General features: G+C 44.8%; 1 protein-coding gene across 1 annotated transcript in view; it reads left to right on the forward strand.

Moving 5' to 3' along the window:
* The first annotated feature begins 1,453 nt into the window (after positions 1-1,453).
* Positions 1,454-24,814, forward strand: part of CPPED1 (calcineurin like phosphoesterase domain containing 1) — a 128,051-nt gene continuing 104,690 nt past the window's right edge. The window contains exon 1 of the mRNA XM_037069003.1: positions 1,454-1,632. Coding sequence (XP_036924898.1) covers positions 1,563-1,632 — 70 coding nt within the window. The 5' untranslated portion in view covers positions 1,454-1,562. The remainder of the gene's footprint in view (positions 1,633-24,814) is intronic.

The following is a 24,814-nucleotide window of genomic DNA, read 5'->3' on the forward strand; positions in this document are numbered from 1 at the left end:
CCCTCCTTTTTTTATCCACAGGAAGAAGAAACTTTTCTCTACCCTCAAGCTTCTTTTGTTTGGCCCAGTAATCAAATAAACAGGAGACATTAGCAAGAGAAAACCACCAACTTTAATTGCATGCATATGTATGGAAATCTCTCATACATGAGAGATTTTAAAACAGCAAGGGAAAATGAAGTATATGATATTCTGAGCAAAGAATTACTCTGGGGCTTCACAGGGAAGGAAGGTCATTGCAGGATGATAAGAGAGCAGATGTACAGTAATTAATTAGAAGTTTGCCCTGTTCTATATATAGGACATAAAAAGGTTGTTTCTAATAATCTCTTATTGTGGGGAAGGCCCCTAATTCAAAATCTTCTAGGTAATTAAGGGGGAGGAAGGGGACAGAAATTTCTTTTGAGCCCACAGGGTCTTGGTTGCCTTGAACTCAAAACAATCTTCATACCACAGAGCCACATTTGAAGGTGACTAATTCTAAACTCCTACATTAACCACTATGATTTTACTACCTCTTGTCTAAAATTAGAGGACAGTCTTTCTGGTCATTTTAGCCACCAAAACAGTACTTCAGATATAGGCAGCTAGTTTAGAAGAGAATTTCCCAAACTTGGCAGAACATAAGAACTCTTGGGGGAGTTAAAAACAGACCCTTCTTTTTAAGATTTATTTTCAGTAGGCCCGCCCTGGAATTTGTACTTTTAACGAGTTTGACAAACACTGGCTTGTATTTCAGTCCAGTGGTTTCTGCTGGACAGATCCTCGTTTGGGCCAATTGAAACTTCCTTTCTTTTCTAGATACGTGTCACTCTGTGCAAGCTGCTTCACCTCTCTGAGCCTCAGTTTCCCCATCCGACAAATGAGGGTAATGATATGGCACCATTTCCTAGGGCTGTTATGTGGATTAAGTGAGCCTCTCCCAAAGTGCTTGGAGCAGTGTCTGATTCGTAGTGAGCGATGATGGTAATAATAGGATGGTAATGATGACAGGAAAGCTGAAGACGTCTGGTGATTAAGTGTCATAGATCTCAGCTGGTGCTTGGAGGGCTGTCGTGAGAGAGGGCTCAAGTCTTTTTTACCTTAATATAGTGTTCTCAGAATACAGGCGCCCATTTAAATTGGAATTGCAGCTAAACAACGAAACACATTTTTAGCATGCGTCTCCTGTGTAGTTCATGGGACATGCTTACATTGTACTAAGCAGTCATTCGTTGCTTACCTAGGCGTCCTGTATTTTTATTCGTTAAACCTGATAATCCTATCTGTAGGGAAAGGCTTGCCCCCAACCTGAGTCCAAAGATACTCTTGTAAGCAGTTGGGTCGCGGAATGGGGGCCTCCACTCGCCAGGTGCCTCAGTCGATCCCAGAGGAGCCGTTCAAGCTTCCGCCCCGCCCAGGCAACACTAGCGGCGCCCGAGCTGCCGAGGCCCGCGATCCCTCCCGCAGGTCCCGCCCCAAGGAGAAGGTGGGACCCACCCCAGGCTGGCGGTTGGGCGGTGTGGAGTTGAGCCACTTCCTCCCACGCAGTGAACTCAAGCAGAGCAAGGAATTCACTCGCCATGTCCGCAGCGGAGGTGGGGGGTGTTTTCCACAGAGCCCGGGGCAGGACCCTTGACGCGTTTTCCGCAGGTACTTGGGGAGGGGATGACTTCAGACCTGCGGAACCTCTCCCTGTGGGAACCTTCAATCTGGGTGCGCGCTCCTCCGGCCGGACCTCATCTGGGGCCCCAGTTGGTGTTGGGGACCAAAATAACGTCCACACAGCCCGCGTGTGAAAGCTTCCACGGGAGCTATGGAGAGAACGGTGTCAGCTCAAAGAGTGAGTCCGCGGAAGATTCGCTGGCTTGGACCTAACTTCCCCTAGGGTAGAGAAGTTAGAGTAAGGCAGCAAAGCAGTTAATAGTAGCGTGGGCTCTGCAGTTGGATATGATTTCCGCGCCTTGCCTACGACACGTTACTCGGCAAGTCCTAGCCTCAGTTTTCTCATCTGTAAAAGAGGAATAAAAACAGGTTTTTGTGTGGCACTCAATAAGCATCGGGTGCGTGTTAGATGCCCTTACTTTTATGGTCCTTCACCATGATGTATTTTATATGCTGCAATCACGGTGAGCTACTATGAGTCATTTCCAAAAATATTAACAATAAAGAGAGAAGGCAATCGAGTCGGTTAAATACTTGGACTTTGGATTTAGATAATCTGCCTCTTTGCAAAAGTGGGGTTGTTAATATTCTCATAGGTAACATGAAATATGATTCTTTTTAACCGGTGGAAACGTTTTGAAACACAGCGTCTGACACACTAGATTCTAAGTGCAAGTTGGCCCTAGAGCTGTTAAATCTAGACGGAAGTCTTCCTGGTTCCTTGGTTCTCTCTATGGCTTTTTTTCTGCCTGGAGTCAAATTCCCTCCCTTGCATTCCCTAGTTTGGTAAGCCAGGGGTTGTCACAGATGCCCCCCCTGGATCTGGCTTGTGTTCATCTCTCTTCCTTGGTGCTCCATTCTTTCTCTTGCTCAGTCCTCCTGCTACAGTCATTATCTTGATACATTTAAAAGGGCCAACTGCAGTGTATCTTTCTTCTCGGATCTTGGTACTTGCCCTTCCCACTCCCACAGCTAATAGCTGGGCTGGGGGGGCTCACTCTTTCTCGATCTTCTCATCTTATTTAAAGTTAAGTCACTTTTCTTTTTAAAGTTAAGTCACTTTTCACACTTCCCCTGGCTACTCTACCTAATGTAGGTTTCTCCAGTAATTCTGCCCTAAAGCCTTGTACTTTTCTTTCTTTGTAGCTCTTGGTGGGAGTGGCTGGCAGAGCATGTGGGGACCAAAAATATAGCTGTGGTGGATTTTGGAAAATACAATCTGCTGTAGTGCCGGTTCTCTAAATATTTTAATATGCCTTTTTTGCCCAACATGAGATTTTTGAGATTTGTTCATATTAATATAAGTAGCTCTAGTTCACTGATTTATCTGTTGGGCAGTAACTTTCCATTGTATAAATATATACTTTATGCATTCTGTTGCTGGGGATGCTGAGTATCTTCCTCTTTTCTCTCCAAATTACTCTCTCTTCTCCACCATGCTCCAGGAGGTTGACCTCTATGGGCTTCAGTAGACTTCTTGCCTTTTGGCTTTCCACTGGGGAGTCCCCGATCGAGAGCAGAGGAAGGAAGGACCAAAAGGCAGTGTGTTTATTCCCCAGTTTACTCCCTGTGGGCTTGCCTTGGGCTGGCTATATGCCTTACCTGAAGGTCACTGCTTTCAAGATAGCCTTTCCTTTGGCACTCACTCTCTTTTCAGATTTAGCTAACCACCTGCTGTCTTCCTCCTTTCAGGTGTAGGAGCGGCAACAGCTCTGCTGTTCTATCCTTTGGCTATAAATGGTCTTTTGTAGTTTTTCTCTACTCTACACCTCCCAAACAATCTATTTTTAAACTCTCCTTTAATTATCTTAATTTTGAGTGTACCAGCTATTTCCTGATATAATGGGCATTGAATTGTTTCTGTTTCTCACCCTTGGTAACAGTGCCGTCATAATAATTTTTGTACAAATCTGATGGACATGTGGGGAAATTTCTCCAGGACATATACGCAGGAGCAAAGTTCTGGGCTATAGGGTATAATCATCCCCAGCTTTACAGTCTTGTCAGATCGCCCTCCAAAGCCTTGGCACCAATTTATATACCCACCAGCAGCGAATGCAAGTTTCATGTTACTCTGTCGTATCTCTTGTTTTCAGTTCAAGATGTATTTATTAGGTTCCAATTGTATTCTTTAGTATCTTTTGGAGAGTAGAAAAAGAAGGGAGGAGGTAAGCTACATGCCCTCTGGGGCTTATACTCTAGGCACAGAAAATAATTCTTGTCACCTGGTGAACTTGTAGGCCACTGCAGTGGAACGGGATGTTAAACATTGGTCCTGGGTGATGGTGGATCCGTTAACTGAAATCATGGAATAAGGAGTGGGATCAGGTTTGATGGGGTAGATTTGGGGAGTAATCGCTTTGAGGTGCCTTCAGGAAATATGACACGCCTTGTGGGGTGTAGTACAAGTCTGGGGACAGAGGGGTGGGCTCCAACCGCAGAGGAGAGTAGATAGTGTTGCTGCAGGAGTCCATGGCATCACTAGAGGGAACCATGTGGAGTAGTGGACAATGCGTGTCTCTGTTGTGTAACCTTAGAATATGCCAATGTTTAGGGGGCAGGAAGAAGAAAATGACACGCTGAAGGGTTCAGAGCAGAAAACAACCAGAAATTCAAAAGATTTTATTTATTTTTAGGAAGAGGAAAAGGGAGAAAGAGAGGGAGAGAAACATCTATCGGCCGCCCCTTGCCCCAACTGGGGACCAAAATCGCAACCCAGGCCCGTGCCTTGACTGGGAATTGAATCAGCGACCTTTTATTTTGTGGGACAGTGTCCAACCAACTGAGCTACACTGGTCAAGGCCAACCAGGAATTTTAGAAGATAAAACCAGGAGCTGACCGTGGCACCAAAGTTGGGGAGGAGGGCTTAAGGCAGGATGGTACACAGGATCAGATGTTGCGTGTGTCTAGGTGAATGTTAGCTGAGCAGAGGATGGCAGGTTTGATCGTTATGTCACCTGGAGGAGGACAGTTTCAGTAGAGTTGTAGGGGGTGCCTGGTACACAGTGTTTGAGGAATAGCAGAGAGTGAGGATGTAAAGTCAGCCGGGGTAGGATTCTGTTTATAACCATTTTGTGACACAAAGTAGACATAAGTCAGTAGCAGCTTAGGGAAGGAACAATGCTGAAGGAAGGCTGAAGGGTCTGGAATAGTAGTGATAAGAACAACAAGAGCATCCAACATTTATCAGATGTTTATGGCAGCCAGGTACTATACTCTGGGCTGTATGTGGATTATGTGATATAATCTCCAAAATAATCCTGTTGAGCCCTGGCTGGTGTGGCTCAGTGGATTGAACACCAGCCTATGAACCAAAGGGTCTCTGGTTCAATTCCCAGTCCGGACACATGCCCAGTTTGTGGGCCAGGTCCCCAGGAGGGGGTGTGCAAGTACAACCACACATTGATGTTACTTTTCCTCTCCCTCCCTTCCCCTCTAAAAATAAATAAATAAACTCTTTAAAAAACAAAACAAAACAATCCTGTTGAGGCAGCTATTATGGTAATCCTTTTTTTATAATGGGAAAAACAAGCTCAGAAAGACAAGGCAACTTGACCAAGGTCTCATGACTGGTATAAGATGGATCTGGGGTTGGAAAAGTGAAAGGCAGGATAATTGTTGGAGAGAGAGATCTGTGGAAATGGGATTTAGGGCTCAGAAGATGGGTTGGCCCTGGGGTCCAATGTACTCTTCAACCATCTCTCCATCCTCTGTCCACCTGTCAACCAGGCCATACACCCACCATTCTGTCCATCGTATGTCCATCTCTTTATCTGTCTGTCTGTCCATCTATTGGTTCATTCATTTGCCCGTTCATCAAATGTATTGAATGCTTGCCTTGTCCCAGCCATGGCACTGGCGGCCAGGGTGCAATGATGGGCAACAAACAGATGTGATTCTGCACCTCTGGCACATAGGTACTTGGAAGGTCTGGCATTAACCTGTCAGTCACACAAACCAGTGGCAATTGCAGTTGTGGCAAATTCCAGAAAAAGAGGGATTGGTTCCGAGAGCCTCTCATTGCAGCATTAATAAGGATGTTCAGGGAGGGCTTCCTTGAGGAAGGGGTATGTCTTCTGATTGCTGAAGGATGACTAGGCATTAACTAGATCTGGAAGAGAAGGAAGACCTTGTGGACCATGGGCAGAGCAAATCTGAAAGTCTAGCATGGGGGAACTGGAAAGGGAAGGATGAGGGAAGGAAGCTATTGAGTCTGCAGCAGTGTGGTACGGGAGGACACTGGAGAACGGGGTGGGGGTAGTTGAGTTTGTCTTCACCTAATAGCATCAAAGGGTTTTAAGCTGCACGTGTGAAGAAACAGGGATACATAGTCAGATTCCCATTTTGAAAAGAAGGGTATGGCTGCAGCCATAACAACAAAAGAATTTCTACTTATGAGGAACTTGGGGTACAATTTGATTGAAGGCTGGAACTCAAGAACTTGTCTTGAAGATTATTTCCATAGCACCACATCGTTAATTTTCAGTAACTGTTTATTTCCAGGAGGTGCATGTGGTCAGTGGTGGCAGCTTCCAGTGGAGACTAAGGGGGAGCCGAAGTGTTGAAGCTCCCCAGCCCTTTGGAGCTGCCACAGGAAGACCAGAGAACAAGAGAGTTATTCACCTGGAAAAGAATGTGAGGATGGGGGTGGACAGAGACTTAGAAGATGAGTTGTTGAGATAGGCAGAGGGAAAATGACCCTGGGCTTTTCTGGGAATGGGGCCTGTACTTGGTCTCTTCTGTGGGCCGAGCAGCCCCAGTGGGCATGCCCTGTGTGGGTCAAATAGCACAGGGCTTCTAGAGGCTCCTCCTTGAAGGTTTAGGCTTAGAATCCCTAGTCTCGGTTTATTTCACTAGATGCTGAACCCCTAGTCCACCCATAAGTTGCCTTTGTCACTGTCACTGACTTTTCCCTGGGTTCCAGTCCCCTCTTCCTGTTGCTAGTGACTGAGGAATGTCTTTAAGGTCCTGGGTCAGTCCAGGCACTGCTGCAGGAAGGGAGAACCTTGAGCTGACAGAGTTGCCCTGGGGACAGGCCTGGAAGGGAAAGGCAAGGAACTGGCTTTTCTCATCTGTTGCCCAAATACATACTGCCTGTCAAAGAGGTTCAGTCAACTCAAGCAACAGTGTCCAGCATCGCATTCCTGATAACCCTACCAGTCATTACTAGAAGCCCCCTTCAGAACCAGCTGGTTAAGCTATTTCTCAAATAAAGTCTGGCAAGTGCCATATTTTGTTGTGTGTAATGCACTCCTGCGTATAATGCGCACCCACCTTTTTGGCCCAAACTTTCAGGAAAAATATATTCCTTTTAAATTTTTTAATTTATTTATATTTAGATACTTGATTTTTGTATCATAAAGGAATTTTAGCATTTATATTTGAACATGGTACAAGAAATTTTATGTAACAAATAATTATAAAACACAAGAACAAATACAAGGTATTTTAGGCACTACCCGTGTATAATGCTCATCCTTATTTTGTCCTCAAAAATTTGGGCAAAAAAAGTGCACATTATACACAGCAGAATATGGAAATGAAAGAGCGCTGTCTTAATCCCTTTGGGCTGCCATAACAGAATATCACGGACTGAGTGGTTCATAAACAGGAGAAATTATTGCTCTCTCATGGAGGCTGGAAGTCCAAGATCAAGGTGCCTGTAGATTTGTTGTCTAGTGAGAACCTTCTTCCTGGTTCATAGAGGACTGTCTTCCCCTTTGTCCTGATGTGACAGAAGGGTGAGGAGCTCTCTGGTGTGTCTGGGGTCATAAGGGCACCAATCCCATGACTAAAGCCTCCAGAGCTAATCACCTCCCAAAGGCCCCCACCGCCAAATACCATCACATTGAGGGTTCGGTTCCAACGTAAGAATTTGGGGGAGGGGACACAGACATTCAGCCTCTGGCAAGCACTTTACTCTGCCCAGATGACTTCCCCCCTTGGTGATTTACATGAGTAACAGTCACAGGGGAAGCTCCGCTTTAGTCATTCATCCATCCCTGTTAACATCATCTGCTAGGCTCTGTCAACAGATGTTTACAAAAAGCAAATTGTGCATGTCTCACCCGAGAAGGCTCACAGTCCTCGAGCATGTTCAGGTATTCATTTTAATCAGGCAAATTGTTAATTATATTGCCTTGACACATGTCCTAATTAAGACTACTTTTTCTGAACAAATCACTGTCTTCTGAAGAGTTTATGACATCTGTTTTGAAGACATTCTCAAGGGGAGAAATCTCAGGATTAAAATATGTTTTAAACATTACCTGTATTTGTTTTCCAGCCCTAATCTGTTTTCCCAGTTCATTTTACCACCAGAATCCTACCCCTTAGAAAACAGGGTTTTCTTAAGAGGGTTTTTCTTTAAAAAGTTACTTCCCTGGATATTTGAAACCTCAGCAGCTGTTTCAGAGGAACCAATTATATCTGTTCTGAATATTTCTTGGTCCCCTCTGGTAACCCTCTCACTTGCAGAGAATAAATACAGTCCCTGTTAAAAACAGACAAAAATAAAAAATAAAAACAACCTCTCTCAGGTTTCACCTAAGAACTTTTCTAGAAACAGTAGACCTATTTATGCCAATCTGAATGGGGTCGAAAATACTGTCGTTTTGAAAATTCTAACATATCAATGAAGAAAATGAAATGAATGCTTTTAATTATGCCATGACTCAGGCCAACCCACTCTATTTAAGAAGGCTTCTCATGACAAAAACAGAAATCTTGATTGTTTTATCCCCTCCTTATTGTCATCAAAGGTCAAAATTAATGTGTGAAAATTTCCCATTACAACATGTCCAGGAGGCGAATGAGCTTTTATTTTTGAATGATTTTCTTTTTGCTGTTCTATTTTTTAATAATTTTATTGAGGTACCCTAACATTCGCTAATTTTAAGCTTATGGAGTGGTTTAAGCTTATTCAGTGGTTTTTAATTAACTTACAAAGTGGTGCAAATCAGTTTTAGTGCTCATTCCCCTCCCCCAAAGAGACTTTGTGCCTGTTTTCAGTCTCTTCCTGTTTGTACTTTTAGTGCACTCTTCATTTGCCTCCATAGCTTTGCCTTTTCTGGATGTTCCCTGTAAAGGGAATCATGTAATCCGTGGTCTTCTGTGATTGACTGGCTTCTTCCCCTGAGCATAATCTTTTAAAGATGTGCCAGTGTCGCAGAGAATAAATAGAGCACAATAGAGTATCATCAGCACAATATAACCCAGTTCCATTGGTTTGGGTAGCCACTTTTGTTTATCCATTCACCCACTGATAGTCACTTGGATGCTGGCTGTTATGAATAAAACTACCAAGAACGTCCCCATGCAGGTCTTGGTATGGACATGTTTCATTTCTGGGGGGTGGAAACCTAGGATTGGAATTGCTGGGTCATATAAGTAACTCTTTAACATTTTAAAGAACCACCAAACTGTTTTCCAAAGCAGCTGTGCCATTTTATGTTCCCACCAGCAGTGTAGGAGGGTTCACATTTCTCCATGTCCTTGTCAACACTTGTTATCATCTGCCTGTTGGACTACACCCAGCCAAATGGATGTGAAGTGGAATCTTATTGTGGTCTTGATTTGCATTTTCCTAATAGCTAATGATTTGAGTATATTTTCATGTGCTTATTGGCCATTTGTAATCTTTGCAGATTACAAAGGTCATTCAGATCCTTTGCCTAGTTTTTAATAAGGTCACTTGTGTTTTTATTATTGAGTTGTAAGAATTCTTTATATATTCTGGATATAAGATCCTTATCAAATACATGATTTGCAAATATCTTCTCCCATTCTTTGGATTGTCTTTTACTTTCTTGATATCATTTGCAGCCCCAAAGTTTTTAATTGTGTCAAAGTCCATGTTATCATCTTTATCTTTTATCACTTGTGCTTTTGATGTCATATTTTTAAAAATTTTGCCTAACCCCAAATCATACTTCTGTGATTCTTTAAGAGTATTGTAGTTTAAGCTCTTACAGTTAGGTCTAGGTCCATATCGAGCCAATTTTTGTATATGGTAGGTGTTTTTTGGTTTTTTTTGCATGTGGTAGTTTTATTTTTTTAAGGTTTTATTTATTTATCTTTAGAGGTGAAGGGAAGGAGAGAAGGAGAGAAGTATCAGTGTATGTTGCCTCTCGTGAGTCCCCTGCTGGGAACTACATCCCCTGCTGGGAACTGGCCTGCAACCCAGGCATGTGCCCTGACTGGGAATCGAACCTCGATCGTGTGGTTCGCAGGCCCACGCTCAATCCACTGAGCTATGCCAGCCAGAACTGTATGTGGTAGTTTTTTTAAGCTGCAGTAGAAGCCTGGTCTTTAGCCACTGAATAGAAAAAATTAGTTCAAGAGGGCAATCATAAAATATCACATATTCTTTTAAGATTTCATTTTAATATGAATGATAAATATACATTTATTTACCAATCTTCTGTGGTTAAGCGAAGGTTGTGTCTTGGAGTGTGGTTGTGTAGAAGGGACTGTCACGTCACCTGTTTTGCATAAACACCCGCAGTGAGTCTTCTCCAGTCTGGGATTTTTCCAGTGGAGTAGTCAGTTAAAAATCACTGGGAAAGCACTCTGAAGGAAATATGATTCTAGGTTTCTGCTTTCTTTTTCTTTAAATATGTTACACTTGTTCCCCAAACACCTAATTCAATAGTGTTTTATTTTTACCAACTTGCCTTTATTAGGTCTTCCCAAAGCATCCATTTTGGTTTTATTAGAATCAGTCTCAGGTTTACATTAAAGTGCTAGCATAAACAGATTTGGGGACAACTCCTGATGGACACGTAATGAGCGAACTCCCTGTGGGGCAGGGGCCGAGGTGCCAGAGCCTGGGAGGGCTCAGCGCCCTGCGTGGTTGGCAGTGCCCTGGGGAGGCATGGAGAGCACTGATCAGCCTGTCACGTTGGTCCGGGGGAGGTCTGTTGAGAGAGGGTCTTCTTCACAGAGAGGACTAATGGACAACTTTTTATATATGTGCAGCATGTGATTTTTAATTTTCCAAACCCTCCAATGAGGAAGGGGCAATAACATGGTGCCAGGACAACTGGAGACTCCAGGAGCCCCCAAACCTGACAGCCACTTCACAACCACGTCTGATGTGTAGTCAGACACTCAGGAAAACTTCGTGGAGTCAGAGTGCCCAAGTGCCCCATGTAGCCTTGTTTCAAAGAAAAGAAGAAAAGCCCGGTTGTGCTAATGCCACAGACCTTCATTTGCCAGGTGAAGGCAAGAGTGTTGGCTAGATCTGTGCTGAGGTGCAGCTGTATTGATGTACGCATTGACTTCATTTGCGTGAGGGCACTGTGGCGCTTTGCTTATTTCAGGTGCCAGACCAGTAAGTGGGAGGGCCAGGAAGGGAACACGGCTCTTCTGGCCCAGCCCCTTGGCTTTGCCGCCAGAACACACTGAACAGGACAGAACTCTTCATCTTTCGGCTCCTCCCCAACCCCCTTCTTCCCCCAGCTCACGTGATCAACCAGAAGGATAGGAGGGATTGCTGACCTCAGCTCCTCCCCTCCTCGATGGGTGTCTCCCCTCCTCTCTGTGTCCCAGCCGTCCACAGTCCTTTCTATTTAGTCTCCGAGCTCACCTTGGTTTTGGCCACTTCTTTCCTAGCTCCTACCACTGTGACCCCTACCACCTCACCTCTCACCTGGACAGTTCCTCTAGCTCTCTGCATCCACTTTTGCCCCTCCAGTCCATTCCCCGTACAGCATTCAGAGTCATCTCCTTAAAAAAATATTGGATCTGTCACCCCTTGACATGGCTTCTCTCTGTCCCTTTCTTATTCTCTCTGTGCTTTCTTATTCTTCAGGTCACAGTTAGAAGAAGCTTGTGCTGATTCCCCCATTCTAAATTAGGTCCACTGTCATTCACCCTCACTCATTCTTTTCCTTGATGACTCTTATTACACTTATAGTTGTGTATTCAGTGACTTTGATGTCTTTTCCTGCTCCAAGACTAAATTCCTGGAGGGCAGGAAGCCTGGACCTAGGACAGTGATAGTAGTGGACGCTCAGTGGCCATTTGTTATGTGAATAAATAAATGACTGTGAATGAGTGAATACACTACCTCTGGACTGCAAGTGTGTGTCTGCCTAATTCATTGCTTGCGCACACCCTGTATTCTCTGGACAAAACAAAACAGAAAACACAGTATTCAACCAATCAGTAGGACCCTTACAAACCACACTGGGGCCCTGCAGTTTGTGAATTACTCAGACACCTGCTGGAGGAGGTTCCTGTAACTAGGTGGGTGCCTTTGCAAGGAGCTGTACCACACCCTAGGCAGGGTTGCCTTCTTTTGACAGCCAGGCCTCTGCTGGCCCAGCTGGGTTCCTGCAGGGCTGCCTCTGCCTGGAGACAGCACCTTTGTCCGATTCTCCCTGAAGCACCACCTGGGCCAGCAGCCTGGGAGATATGGGGAATGGTGGAAAAAAGTCATAGCAATCATCCACCCAAGGCAGGCAAACCCCAAATGGAGCTCTGCTTCAGAAAAGTGAGAGAGGTTTGGGACATGCCTTTTTATCCCCCTTTTGCTGTTGTGTAGAGTAGCATTGGCCAAAGCCAGTGATGCTGAGAGCCACCTGGCCAAGTTGTCCTGGCCCAACGGCTCCCTTACGTCTCTGAAAGGCTGCAGATAAGATGTTGGCAGGTCCTTCCTTCCCAAACGGCAAGTGTGGCTGCCAAATCATGCCCCAGAAGCTTTTGTGTATCTCAGAAACTACTTTTTGGATGCATTAAGGCCAAGAAAATAAAAATTGGGTAAATTCACCTGGTACTTAGGAAATGTAATTTGGAGACTCTGAGGATATTGCTGTCACAGTTAATTATTTTTGCAGAGGAGGGGGTCCTGAAGGGCACTATTTTTTTAAACAGCTTCACATACCCTACAGTTTACCCTTTTAAAGTGAACAGTTTGGTGGCTTTCAGTCTATTCACAGAGTCATGCAGCCATCACCCTAGTCCGTGTTAGAACATTTTTACCACCCCCGTGGACACCCCCCACCCTTTCACAGTCACTCTGCTGCCTCCCCTCCCCGCCCTAGGCAGCCACCATTGAAAGATGCTGTTAATGGTCGGACTGAGTTCTGGCAGTTGTACAGTTGGGACACTTTGGGTCGTTAAATGAGAAAGGGTCCCAAAGTGGTAAAGGATCATTTTGCTACTATTATTTTTTGTTTTGTTTTGTTTACCACTAAAATAAGCTTAGTCCCCAGAGAACATGAGGGGTATTGCTGAAGACATTTACATAGTGATTCACAGTGCAGATTGCTGCTGCGAGAAACTGCGAAAATTGCAGTTTGTTGGCATTTGTTCTTTAGCCAGAAAAAGCCTCCTGGTTATCCATCTTTGCCATTTTATAACCAAAGCAATATCCACAATATGTGAAATAAAACATGTGAAGGCTGGAGCATGTAAATGTGTGTGTGTGCGTGTACATACAGGGTGGGGCAAAAGTAGGTCTGTGGTTTGTATGGAAAATAATACAATAATAAATAATAGGAGAGTGAACTCTGTGTTTTGCATGCTTATAACTAAACCTACTTTTGCCCGACCCTGTATACACATGTATGTAAGTATATCATCAGATATTTTCTGAACCCTATTATGGGGAACAAATGGGTACGATTTGTTCTGTCTCTGCTAAGACAAGGGTAGGAGTTACCATGAGTAAAAGTCATGGAAATAGACACTCACATTTGACTGCTTACTGTGTGCCAAGTCCAAATGCCTTGCATGTACTAACTCATTAATTTTTCACAACAACCTTTCTGAGGCAGGTGAATTCTTCTTACTTTACAGATAAGAAAACTGAGGCCCAGAGAGGTTAAGAAACTTGCATCCTGTCACTTAGCTGGTAAACGATGGGAATGGGATTTGAACCCGGCACTCCATACTCCGAGTCTTGGCTACACTGGGACCAGGTTAGGGCTTCAGGAGATGGAAACCCAAAGTGGGACAGGGGTTTTAAGCCCTTCCCCAAGTCCTATGTCCTGGTATGATTTATCCCACCTTATATTCCCATGTGTCCCTGTTCTCAGGATCTGGGTGCTTGCCATGCTCTCTGCCTGGGGTGCATCCCCACAGCTCCCCCTATGCCTGGCTCTTGCTCATTCTTTAGATCTTAGCTCTTGTGTTTCCTAGCTGCTCCATCCAATGAGATCTTTCCCACCCACCAGTCGCTCTGTGATCACCTTGATTACTTCTGTGGTAGTACAGAGCACTTGAGTAATTAAGTTCATTGCTGACCTGTTGACCATCTCCCCTCTGTTCCGTAAGGTCTTAAGGAATGGGGCCTGTGGCCTTGCTCACTGTTGAATGCCCAGCAACTAGCATGGCACCTGTACAATGGATGCTTAGGAAAGACTTGCTGAGTGTGGGGAGGAGACAGAGCTGCAGTTGCTTGCAGGTCAGGGAGACAGGCTTTGTGGCAGAGGTAGAGCTGAGCTGGGAAAGACAGATGGAATCTCAGTGGGGAAAATGTTGGTAGAACAGAGAGCATTCTGGAGGAAGGGGTGGGAAAGCACGAGGTGTGTTTGAGGAGGGATGAGGGTCCACCTGGAGGTGTCCTGGGCTATGTGTGGCTGGTGCAGGGTTTCCCAGCCTCAGCACTGACATTGTGGGCCGCACTATTCCTTGTTGCAGGACTGCCCTGTGTAGTGCGGGATGTTTAGCACCATCCCTGGCCTCTGTCCACCGATGTCAGAAGCACCACCCGCCTCCTGGTGTGACATCCAAAAATGTCTTCAGACATCAGATGTCCCCTAGGGGTCGAAATTGTACATGGTTTGGAGCCACTGGTCTAGTGGGAGCAGTAATCCATACAGCTGGGAAAGTTTGGGGTTATGTTGCAGCTCCAAGTGCCAGAAAGAGTGAGGATCCAGTACCATCTTTATCCCTTTACCAGATGTTGACTGAGTGCCTCCCACATGCCAGGGACCACATGATACATGCTGACAATACTGCAAAGGGAAAGCAACGTGGGCCTTTTCTCATGGAGATTAGAGTGCCCCTTCACAAGGGAGTTTGGTGATCAGGGTTAAGGGTTTCAGGAACAGTCCCAATGGCAGCCATTGCCTGGGGTGGATCAGAGTGGGAGGCACTGCGTGGAGCTGTCCTGGTAGCCCCTGGTGGGGATGATGAACACCTGGCCCAGGTGGTGCTGCTGCAGCTGGGACGGATGGACAGTATGGGAGATGCTGTGGATGTGAATGCAACCACCTGGCTAAAGGCGCACAGTGGCACAGGATCCTAACATTTGTAGATTTGTGGACTGGGGACCATGGTGGCAAAATCATGGTCATCAGGAGAAGGTGTTGGTCTTGAAGGAAAGATGATAACTTTGCTTGTGGGAGCGTTGAAGTTAAGGTGCTGAAGGGACAAACTGGGAGCTTGGGCCTGTCCAGAAAAACAAAAAAAAATGCTTTCTCCTCACGTTTTTGTCAGTTCTGTGACTTTCTGCTCAAATGGAGATGTGTGGCCCCTGTCGTCCCAGATCATGCATTATTTTGAGTCAGGTAAATTAACAGGAGTGCAAACGCTGGGTTTTGAGCTATCCTTACCGTGCACCGGGAGTGGCGGTGGGGTGCTGACAGCAACCTTGTTCATCAGACTGCCCGCTAACAGACTTCTTAACCAGGACCTTACAAGGTTGTCTTCCAAAAGGCAAACTGGATTTAGACAATGAGACTTCTGTATGTAAAAATTAAATTATCATTGTATTCACCCTGACTTATTTTAGCCTACATATGAAGTAACAGGTTTAGCCGTCATGAGAGCACAAATTACAATGGCATGAAGCACGAACGACAGGACTGACTCCTAGTTGGGTAATGAGGGTAGTGGTTCATGTGCTTTGGGGAGCAAACTCACTACAGTCAGTCATTGATTAACTGGTAGTAGTGATAGGATCCGTGAGATTTCTAGTTTTTGATACATATTAAAAAGTAAGCTTTCATTAACAGTTGACAAATGGGCCCAAAAGGTGTAATAACAATGAGAGGAAATAGATTGGCAGAGAAAAATTCAAGGTGACATCTAGTTTGTAATATTGAAAGTGCAGCTGTAAAGAGTGATTGCAGTTTGAGTATCTGTCCTTCAGACAGGGTATTGGCACATGAAATAGATTCTCATAGGAAGGGTTAGTGGTGAGGCATTGTGTGAATTTTTAAAGGTTTGTAAGATTTTCCCCTGTATGCCATTGCTTTGCACTTGATAATGCTTAAAGGAGACTCACAGGCCTTTCCTGTCCTTGGTTTAATGTCCCCGAAATCCACTGTCTTTTTATTTCTCAATTCTGAAAGATGGCTACTGTGACATCTCTATCAGTTAGGTGGCCAAATCTTGTTATTCTCTGTATGATGGATGAATTGAATTTCTTTCTAAGACCAATTTTTTCTTTGAAAAACAATTTTAAAGTAGTTAACAATTTTGACTTAGGCTATGGTAACAATAAGTTATGGTAATTATGATGGCAGCTCAGACCTGGTTTTCCTGGCCTGTCACTTCAGCATCCCCACCTGGATCATCCGTTGTAATCTCGCTGGTGTAATCACCTGCCCTGAAGTTGGGGCTCTGGGGCGTGGTAGGCTTGGTTCTGCCCCTCACCACTGACTTGTTAATCTCAGTCAGATCATTTACCCTTGACCTTGCTTGGTTTCCTCTTCTGCACCACTGAGCAAAGTGGAAGGATTACCACAGATAAACAGCTTGCTGACACAGGTATTACAGGGGCTTGGTGGTGAGTAGGGTCATGGGTAGACTGTGGTGAATTTGAGAACTCACGCCCCATTAGAGGGGCAGCGATGCTCAGCCCCAGTGTTGTCGGCGTGCTCCACTGGGGCCTGGTGTGGCCAGACTTTCCACGAGAAGTCACAAAGCCAGGTGTGTGTGAAAAACTCATGAATTAAAAATGTTGGCACGAATTCAAAATTTTATAAACACTGTACGAGCCAAATAGAACACATCTACTAGACAGACCGTATCCAGGGATCTGGAGTTTGTAATCTCTGGGGAAATCACCAGTTGGCCCGCCACAGAAGATGAGCGTGCTGGCTCCCAGCCTGTACCCCTCATCAGCCCTGTGCTGTTGGCAGGGACTGTGAGCATCACAGCCCACGGGGGAAACGTCTGGGGCCTTGCCAGCATTGTCTTTGTGTTCAGTCTTAGTATTTACCAGAACGTTCCATTCAGAGGAAACCTTCTGGAGACTCAAGTGTCTTTGTGGAGGTGGACAACATTTGGGCACCTTCCATCTTCTTTGTGGCCTTCTCTTCAGACCAGCCTGGCTACACTGAGGTTTCTGAACAGTAAAAGCTGCTGCTTTATTAACTCCCTGACTTTGAACTTGAGCCATGACTAAGATCCCTAGCCAGGCATCAGTATACCCGCCTTGAGTAAATGAGAGGTTTGGTTAAAGGAACTCTGGGAACCCTTCCATCACTGACTATTTCTAGTTCTTCAGTGGGAAAGGTGGGCTTGTGTATGGTAAGCCTTTGGCCTCCTGGGATGGGTTGCAGTAAAGGGGCCCACTCAGCTCAGTGCAGATAACTTAAAGGGTGGGGATTGGACAGTAATGGAAAATACCAAGATATGTTTAGGACCAAATACCTCAGCTGGGCATAGCCAGGGGCCTAAAAATGAGTAGGAAGATATACAGAACAACACAAAACCATAAAAACATCACCTCTTACAACAACAAAATCCTCCAAATCATTATTTCAATGTAGGGAAACAAAAAATCCCTTTGCATCTGTGTCTTCTGAAGCCTGTTGAAGTAATTCCTTGATTAGTTGCAGGCCAGTGCTCTTCAAACATGGATTCGCATACAGATCACTGAGGGATTTGTTAGAAGGCAGGTTCCACGTTTACGGCAAACTCCCAGGTGATGCTGCTGCTGGTTGTCCACTGGCCACACCTTGAGGACTGAGGTGTAGGCCCCGCCCTGCCCTCAGTGCCCCTTATTACTTGGTCATTCTTGCCTCCTCATTCTGCCCAAACCTCCATTTCCAGACAGTTCTGCTCCGTAATTTGGATTGTATTTACCCTTTAACCAGGCAGTCTCATGTAAGTTATTTAATTAGGAAAAAAGGAAAACAACCCCACCCTTTACTGGATCCATAAGTGTCTTTTCTAATGCTTTGTCAGTGTACCAGGGCACCTGAACTGCCAGAACAGTGTTCCCAGGGAGTCCGAAGTGAGGATCTGCTTCTGCCACAGTGCAGGCACTTGCGCTGCCCCAGGAGGCATGGCATCACACGCTCTTCCCCGGCTCCTGTGGGTGTCAGCCGACTAATACCTGTGCCCTGCTCTGCGGGCAGCTCTGGACTTTGGTGGAACAATCTAACACAAATGTTAATGTATTCTCATAATATAAAAATGTTCCCTTCCGAAGGGTTGGGGGAGGTATAAATGTATATAAAGGATTCTTCCTTCTAGAACTAAGGATTACAGGCCTCACATATCTTTAATTCAGTTTTATTAATGTTAAGATGAGGCCAAAGACCACAAACTTCTGTAGCAGGAACCTTAAAGGGATCCAGGCACATCTGAGAATGCAGAGCCTTGAATCAGCAAATTACCTTTACTGGGTAGATAAGGTAGATGGAATTGTGAAATGTGAGCTGTCATTTATTTTAGGTCAGATTTATTTGTTTTGTACCTTATCATCATAAAATGGAAATTCTAAGAGCTTACTGGGTAGACGATAATGAAAATTTTATTGTAATACCTCCAAGAACTATTGACTTTTTTGAGACTATGACCAGTGATTTTCAACCTTTTCCATCTCATGGCACATATAAGCTAATTACTGAAATTCTATGGCACAACAAAAAATGAATTTTTGCAGTCTGACAAAAAATAGGTATAATTTTGATTCACTCACACCAGACAGTTGTTGTGTTGGCTGTTGTAATTTTTTTATCCCTAGCACTCCCTTGCCGATTTGTTTTGTTGTTGTTCAAGTGTAGTTGTCTCCATTCCCCCCATCACTCCCCCCGAATCCAGCCATCCCCACCTCCCACCCTTGACCCTACCCTCCTTTGGTTTCCTCCATTTGTTCTTTTTTTAAAAATATATTTTATTGATTATACCATCACAGTTGTTCTATTCCCCCCTTCATTCCCTTCCCCCACACACACTCCCTCCCCCACCATTCTCCCCCCTTAGTTTATAACCACGTGTCTTAAGTTCTTTAGATTCTGTATTTCCCATACTATTCTTGCCCTCCCCCCTATCTATTTTCTACCTACTCTCTATGCTATTTTCTGTACCTTCTCCCCCCTTCTCGTCCTCCCACTCCCCTGTTCCTAACCCTCCATGTGTTCTTCATTTCTATGGTTCCATTCCTGATCTAGCTGTCCTTTTGGTTTGGTTTTGTTTTAGGTGTGGTTGTTAATAAATGTGAGTTTGCTGTCCTTTCACTGTTCATATTTTTATCTTCTTTCTCTTAGATAAGTCCCTTTAGCATTTCATATAATAAGGGCTTGGTGATGATGAACTCCTTGAACTTGACCTTATCTGAGAAGCACTTTATCTGTCCTTCCATTCTAAATGAAAGTTTTGCTGGATAAAGCAATCTTGGCTGTAGGTCTTTGGATTTCATGACTTGGAATACTTCTTTCCAGCCCCTTCTTGCCTGTAAGGTCTCTTTTGAGAAATCCGCTGACAGTCTGATGGGTACTCCTTTGTAGGTGACTGTCCCCTTATCCCTTGCTGCTTCTAGGATTCTCTCCTTCATTTTAGTCTTGGCTAATGTAATTATGATGTGCCTTGGTGTGTTCCTTCTTGGGTCCAACTTCTTTGGCACTCTCTGAGCTTCCTGGATTTCCTGGAAGTCTATGTCCTTTGCTGGACTGGGGAAGTTCTCCTTTATTATTTGTTCAAATAAGTTTTCCACTCGTGGCTGTTTCTTTCCTCCTTCTGGTACCCCTATAATCCGGATGTTGGAATGTTTAAAGATGTCTTGGAGGTTCCTAAGCCTCTCCTCATTTTTTTGAATTCTCATTTCTTCATTCCTTTCTGGTTGGATGTTTCGTTCTTCCTTCTGGTCCATTCCATTGATTTGAGTCCCAGTTCCCTTTCCATTGCTATTGGTTTCCTGGACATCTCCCTTCATTTCAATTAGTTTAGCCTTCATATGTTCCTCTAATTTGTGACTATGTTCCTATAATTTGTGAATATAATCTACCAGTTCTGTGAGCATCCTGATAAATAGTGTCTTGAATTGTGCTTATGAGAGGCTGGCAATTTCTCGGTCGCTTAGAGTTATTGGCTCTGGGACTTTGAGTTCTTCTTGCACCATCTTTTGGGCTGTTCGTGCCTATTCCGTAGCAGGATCAGAGCCCTAAGGTGTTCACTAGCACAGGGCAACTAAGTCGCTGGGTTGTGACACTGTATGTGGGGGCGGGGTCAAAGAGGGACTATGGCGTCCTGTCTGCCGCCTTCCGCCTTGGCCCTCACCAGTGCCGCAGCTACTGCCGTCACCGGGCCCACGCATTTCGTCCCACTGCACACGAGTGTGCCACTGCCGTCAGCCCTCGCCCCCTGGGGCCTGCGTGGTCCGTCTCACTGTGCACGAATGTGCGACCGTGGTCAGTCTGCCCCGCACCCCAATTGGTTCCGGGCTGCCTGCGCATCTGGGTCGGGGGCCCTGTCCTGCCCGACCCTGCTCGCTGCTGGCTCCTCCCTCTCACCGTCCCCGTTGAACGGTTAGATGTAGTCGGACTTCCATATAATTCAATTTTCTGTCCTTTGGTTGTGTCTTTGTTTCTCCAAACCTTTGTTGTATTCAAACTTGGTTGTGGGAGAAGGCACAGTGTTTCCACCTATGCCTCCATCTTGGCGGAAGTCCTTCCATTTGTTCTTTACACATGTTCCTGACAACTGTTCCCCCCTTTCTCCCCATTATCCCCTCCCATCTCCCCTCTGGTTACTGTCAGTTTGTTCTTTATTTCAAGTCTCTGGTTATATTTTGTTTGGTTGGTTGTTTTGGTGATTAGGTTCCACTTAGAGGTGAGATCATATGGTGCTGTCATTTTTTAATTTGACAATCTAAGAGAAAAGAGGTCAGTGCCCCTGGCTAAACAGTCAGGTATTGTATGTTTAAAAATTCTTGCAGCACACTTCTTGAAAATCACTGTTGGAGAAAACTGTATTTGTTAAAATACTTGCTGTAGATCACTATTTATAAATTCTGTTTGTTGTAGAACACTGAGTTAGGCTTCAGCCTTGGGGTGGCAGTCACCTCTCTCATCTGGTGCTGATTAATATATCCAGTTTCAACAGCTCTACAAACTGTCTCAGAAACAGAAATGTAGTGCCCTGACTGGTGTGGCTCAGTAGGTTGGGCTTCCTCCCACAAACGGAAAGGCTGCCAGTTTGATTCCTGGTCAAGGTTGTGGGCCAGGTCCCCAATTCAGAGTGTGTGAGAGGCAACTGATTGATGTGTATTTCTTGCACATTGATGTTTCTCTTCCTTCCTTTTTCCTTCCCTTCCCCCTCTCTAGGAAGGAAGGAAGGAAGGGAGGAAGGAAGGAAATGTAGCTGAATGCATTATAACTGATGCAAAACAGTTATTATTCGAGTAAAATAATTAAATGATGCCAACAATTAACTTTAAAACAAATCAGGCCCTGGCTGGTATTGCTCAGTGGGTTGAATGCCCGCCAGCCTGCGAATGGAAGGGTCGCTTGTTTGATTCCTGGTTTGGGGCCCATGCTTAGATTGTGGGCCAGGTCTCCGATTGGAGTCATGTGAGAGGCGACCAGTCGGTGTTTCTCTCCAACATTGATGTTTCTCTCCCTGTCTCTCTCCCTCCCTCCCCTCTTTCTAAAAATAAAATAAAATAAAATATTAAAAATACACATACATGCAAATCAGAATCTCAGTTGTTTTCATGACTCCTTCCTGACCCTTTATTTTCAAGGCCTGACCGTAGGTATCTATTACTGTGTGGTAGACAACCCTGAAGGTTGGCAGCTTGAAACAAGTCATATATATGTATTATCTCACACTTCCAGTCAGGAGCCTGAGTGCAGCGTACCTAGGATCTCCCACACACTTCAGTCAAGGTGTCGGCTGGCACTGTGGTTTCATCCGAAAGCCCAGCTAGGGAGGTTCTTTTCCCAAGTTCACTCATGTGGTGGCTGGATTGGTACATGGAGGGCCCCTGCTCCTCTCAGGCTGTTGGCCGGTCCTCCCTCAGTTCCTTGCCACGCTGGCCTCTCCATAGGGCTGTCCACACCGTAACAGCCTTCCCCCTGCAGCGCTGGGGCTGTAGGAAAGAGAGCGAGAGAGAGCAAGGTGGAAGTCACACTCTTTTTAGCCTAATCTCTCTTTTAAACACTTCGTTGATCTATGATTGACATGTAAAAAACTGTGCATATTTGATGTGTAAATTTGTTGAGTTTATAGATAAGTATATAAGTATTATTCCTATTGTTATTGTTATGTGTGTGTGTAGTAAGAACACTTAACATAGCTCTATCTTCTTAGCAAGATTTCAGTACACAGTACAGTGTTATTAACTGGCCGCTGTGCTGTGTAGTAGATCTCTAGAACCTCTGTGTTTTGCATGACTAAACTCTGTACCCTTTGACCATCATCCCCCCATTTTCCCTTGCCCCCAGTCTCTGGCTACCATCACTCTGCTCTCTACTCTGTGAGTAGTCTCTACTCTTGACTACTTTAGAATCTACGTATAAATGAGATCAGACATGCCCTGGTCTGTGTGGCTCAGTTGGCTGGGGGTTGTCCCACAAAGCCAAAAGGTCACAGGCTCAATTTCTGGTCAGGGCACATGCCTGGGTTAGGGTTCAGTCCGCAGTCAGGATGCCTGTGAAAAGCTGTTTCTCTCTCACATCCATTCTCTCCCTCTCTTTGTTTCTCCCTTTCCCTCTCTCTAAAAAATCAAAAAAGCATGTCCTCAGGTGAGAATAAAAAAAATTAGGTCAAACAATATTTGTCTTTCTGTGACTGGCATATTTCACTTAGCATAATGTCCTCGAGGTCCAGCCGTATTGCCCCAAATGGCAGGATTTTCTTCTTCTTTTTTAAGCCTGGATAATACTCCACTATATGTATATACCACATTTTCGTTATCCATTCATCCATCGCGGGACATTTAGGTTATTTCTGTATCATGGTCTAGCCTACTCGCGGAAGGGATGGACATCCTGTCACTGCATTCTGTTTGTTAGATGAGAGTCACTTGGGCCAGCTCACACTCACAGGGAGGGACTGCACAAGGATGTTGAGTGTCATGGTGACACAGAGGTCTTTGGGGCATCATGGGGCCTCTCTGCCGCATGTAGTAAGGTCTCAGCGAATGAGTTGAATCCATTATTTCGCAGGGTCACTTGCTGTTGTTAGCACTAAGATGCATACACCAGGGTTTCGTGCAGCCCTTGCTCAGAGTGAGTTCAGGTTGACTGTGATTTGACTGAGCAGCTAACACTGAACTGTAGGTGAAGAACTGGTGGGTTAACATGCATATACAGTTTCTTCTATGAAGTAGGTACCGGTTGTTTTGTTTACATGCTTGTCTTTTTAAGTTCTGAAAAGGGGGATTAAGAAGGAAGGGAGGCCTAAAATCAGAGGTCCACTTTAAGATGGACCTCTTAAGATAGTAAGCCAGGTATGGTTGGTGGGAGGCTGGCTGAGGGATTTTAAAAGGTTATGTACACCTGGCTCTTGCTTTATAGAGCTCAGTTTAAATAACACCACTTATATCCAATTTAAATTACAATAGTCATTGCTTCTGTTTGCATCCTTGCAAAGCCCTGGGCACCCTCTGGCTCAGTTCTTTGCTTATGTCTTTGTCCATCGCCCCTGTGAGAACCCAGCCCAGGAGAGCAGGGGCCTCACCAGCCTTGGTCCATCCCTGTGAGGTCAGCACCTTGAAAGGGGCCTGGGAAACCACAGGCTCTCGATAAGCATGGCACTTAGTGAATAAAGGAATGAAAAGGACAGACACATGAGATTATTCCAAGGAACTTTTGGAAATTACAGTATTTTATGACTTCCAGAAGAAATGCCACTTACTCAATTGCCATGTAAAATACATTAACTTATTTTTAAAAAGACAGCAGTTTCAAGGCTGTGGAGTATTCTTGTGCCTGTCACTGATTGGTGCTGGGCCATCAGGCAAGTCCAGTCACTCCTCAGGGTTTCGGTTTCCTTGGAGGATAAATACCAGGGCTGATCCCATTTGGGCAGAGGCAGCTCTGTGTTTTCAACATTGATCTGCCACGAGGTTTTGGTTGGTTGAAGAACCAACTCTGTGGCAAAAGTAAAAAAAGAAAGAAAGAAAGAGAAAAGAGAAGTTTGAAATCTACAGGGCTTCCATGCCCATTAATGGCTATTCCAGCTTTGCAGAAGCAGCCCCTGGCTGTGGTTCTTTTGGCAGATGAGGCTAGAGACCTGTGGCTGGCGAAACTTTGGGCCAGCAGAACCAACAGGAAGGGCAAGCCTGGTAATTTTGGTGCATGTGACTAGCTTCCTTTCCCAAAATCCCCTCTCTCTTTCTCCTTCCTTCCCACCCCCCAAGCCTCATACCTAGCTTATGCCCACTTCATGCTGCCTTTGAATGTTAGCATCGATTTTTTTTTCACATTGACTAACTCATTTCAAGATTTCATTTCTGGCACAGCATTTCCCACTAGATAGCCAGAGCTTCTGAGTCTAAGTTTTGTAATTAAAATTCTGTCACATCCCCTGAAGCAGTGCAAATTGTACCATTAAGCCTGGCATAAAAGATTTGAGAGCACTTCACCTAGTAATTTAAATATAATACTTCTAGCAGCTTTCAATTTGGGGTATTTTTAATTCTAATTAAAAAACTATTATTGAACATGCATGTCCTTTCTACAGTGTGCTGTTGTGCCTGTGAGCCCCATTTAGCCAGCCAGCTTTGAAACAGGCAGCTTGGTGGTTTGGCTGTTGAGGCCCGCGTGGTTTATCCTGGCCTTTGGGAAACACCAGGTCCCAGGCGTAATTAGTATAACTCAAAATCCTCTAGATTATGACAGGAAAATGGTATGTTTGAACAGCAGCTTATTAAAATGATGTACTTAATTTAAGAAAAATATTGTATCCATTTGCATGGTAACCTGGATGCTTTCCCTGAGAGATTTCATAATATTCTCTCTCCTGTTTTTTTTTTAA

This window comes from Sturnira hondurensis, unplaced genomic scaffold (genome assembly GCF_014824575.4).
Source record: "Sturnira hondurensis isolate 20B ecotype Veracruz unplaced genomic scaffold, ASM1482457v3 Scaffold0018337, whole genome shotgun sequence".
Taxonomy (NCBI): domain Eukaryota; kingdom Metazoa; phylum Chordata; class Mammalia; order Chiroptera; family Phyllostomidae; genus Sturnira; species Sturnira hondurensis.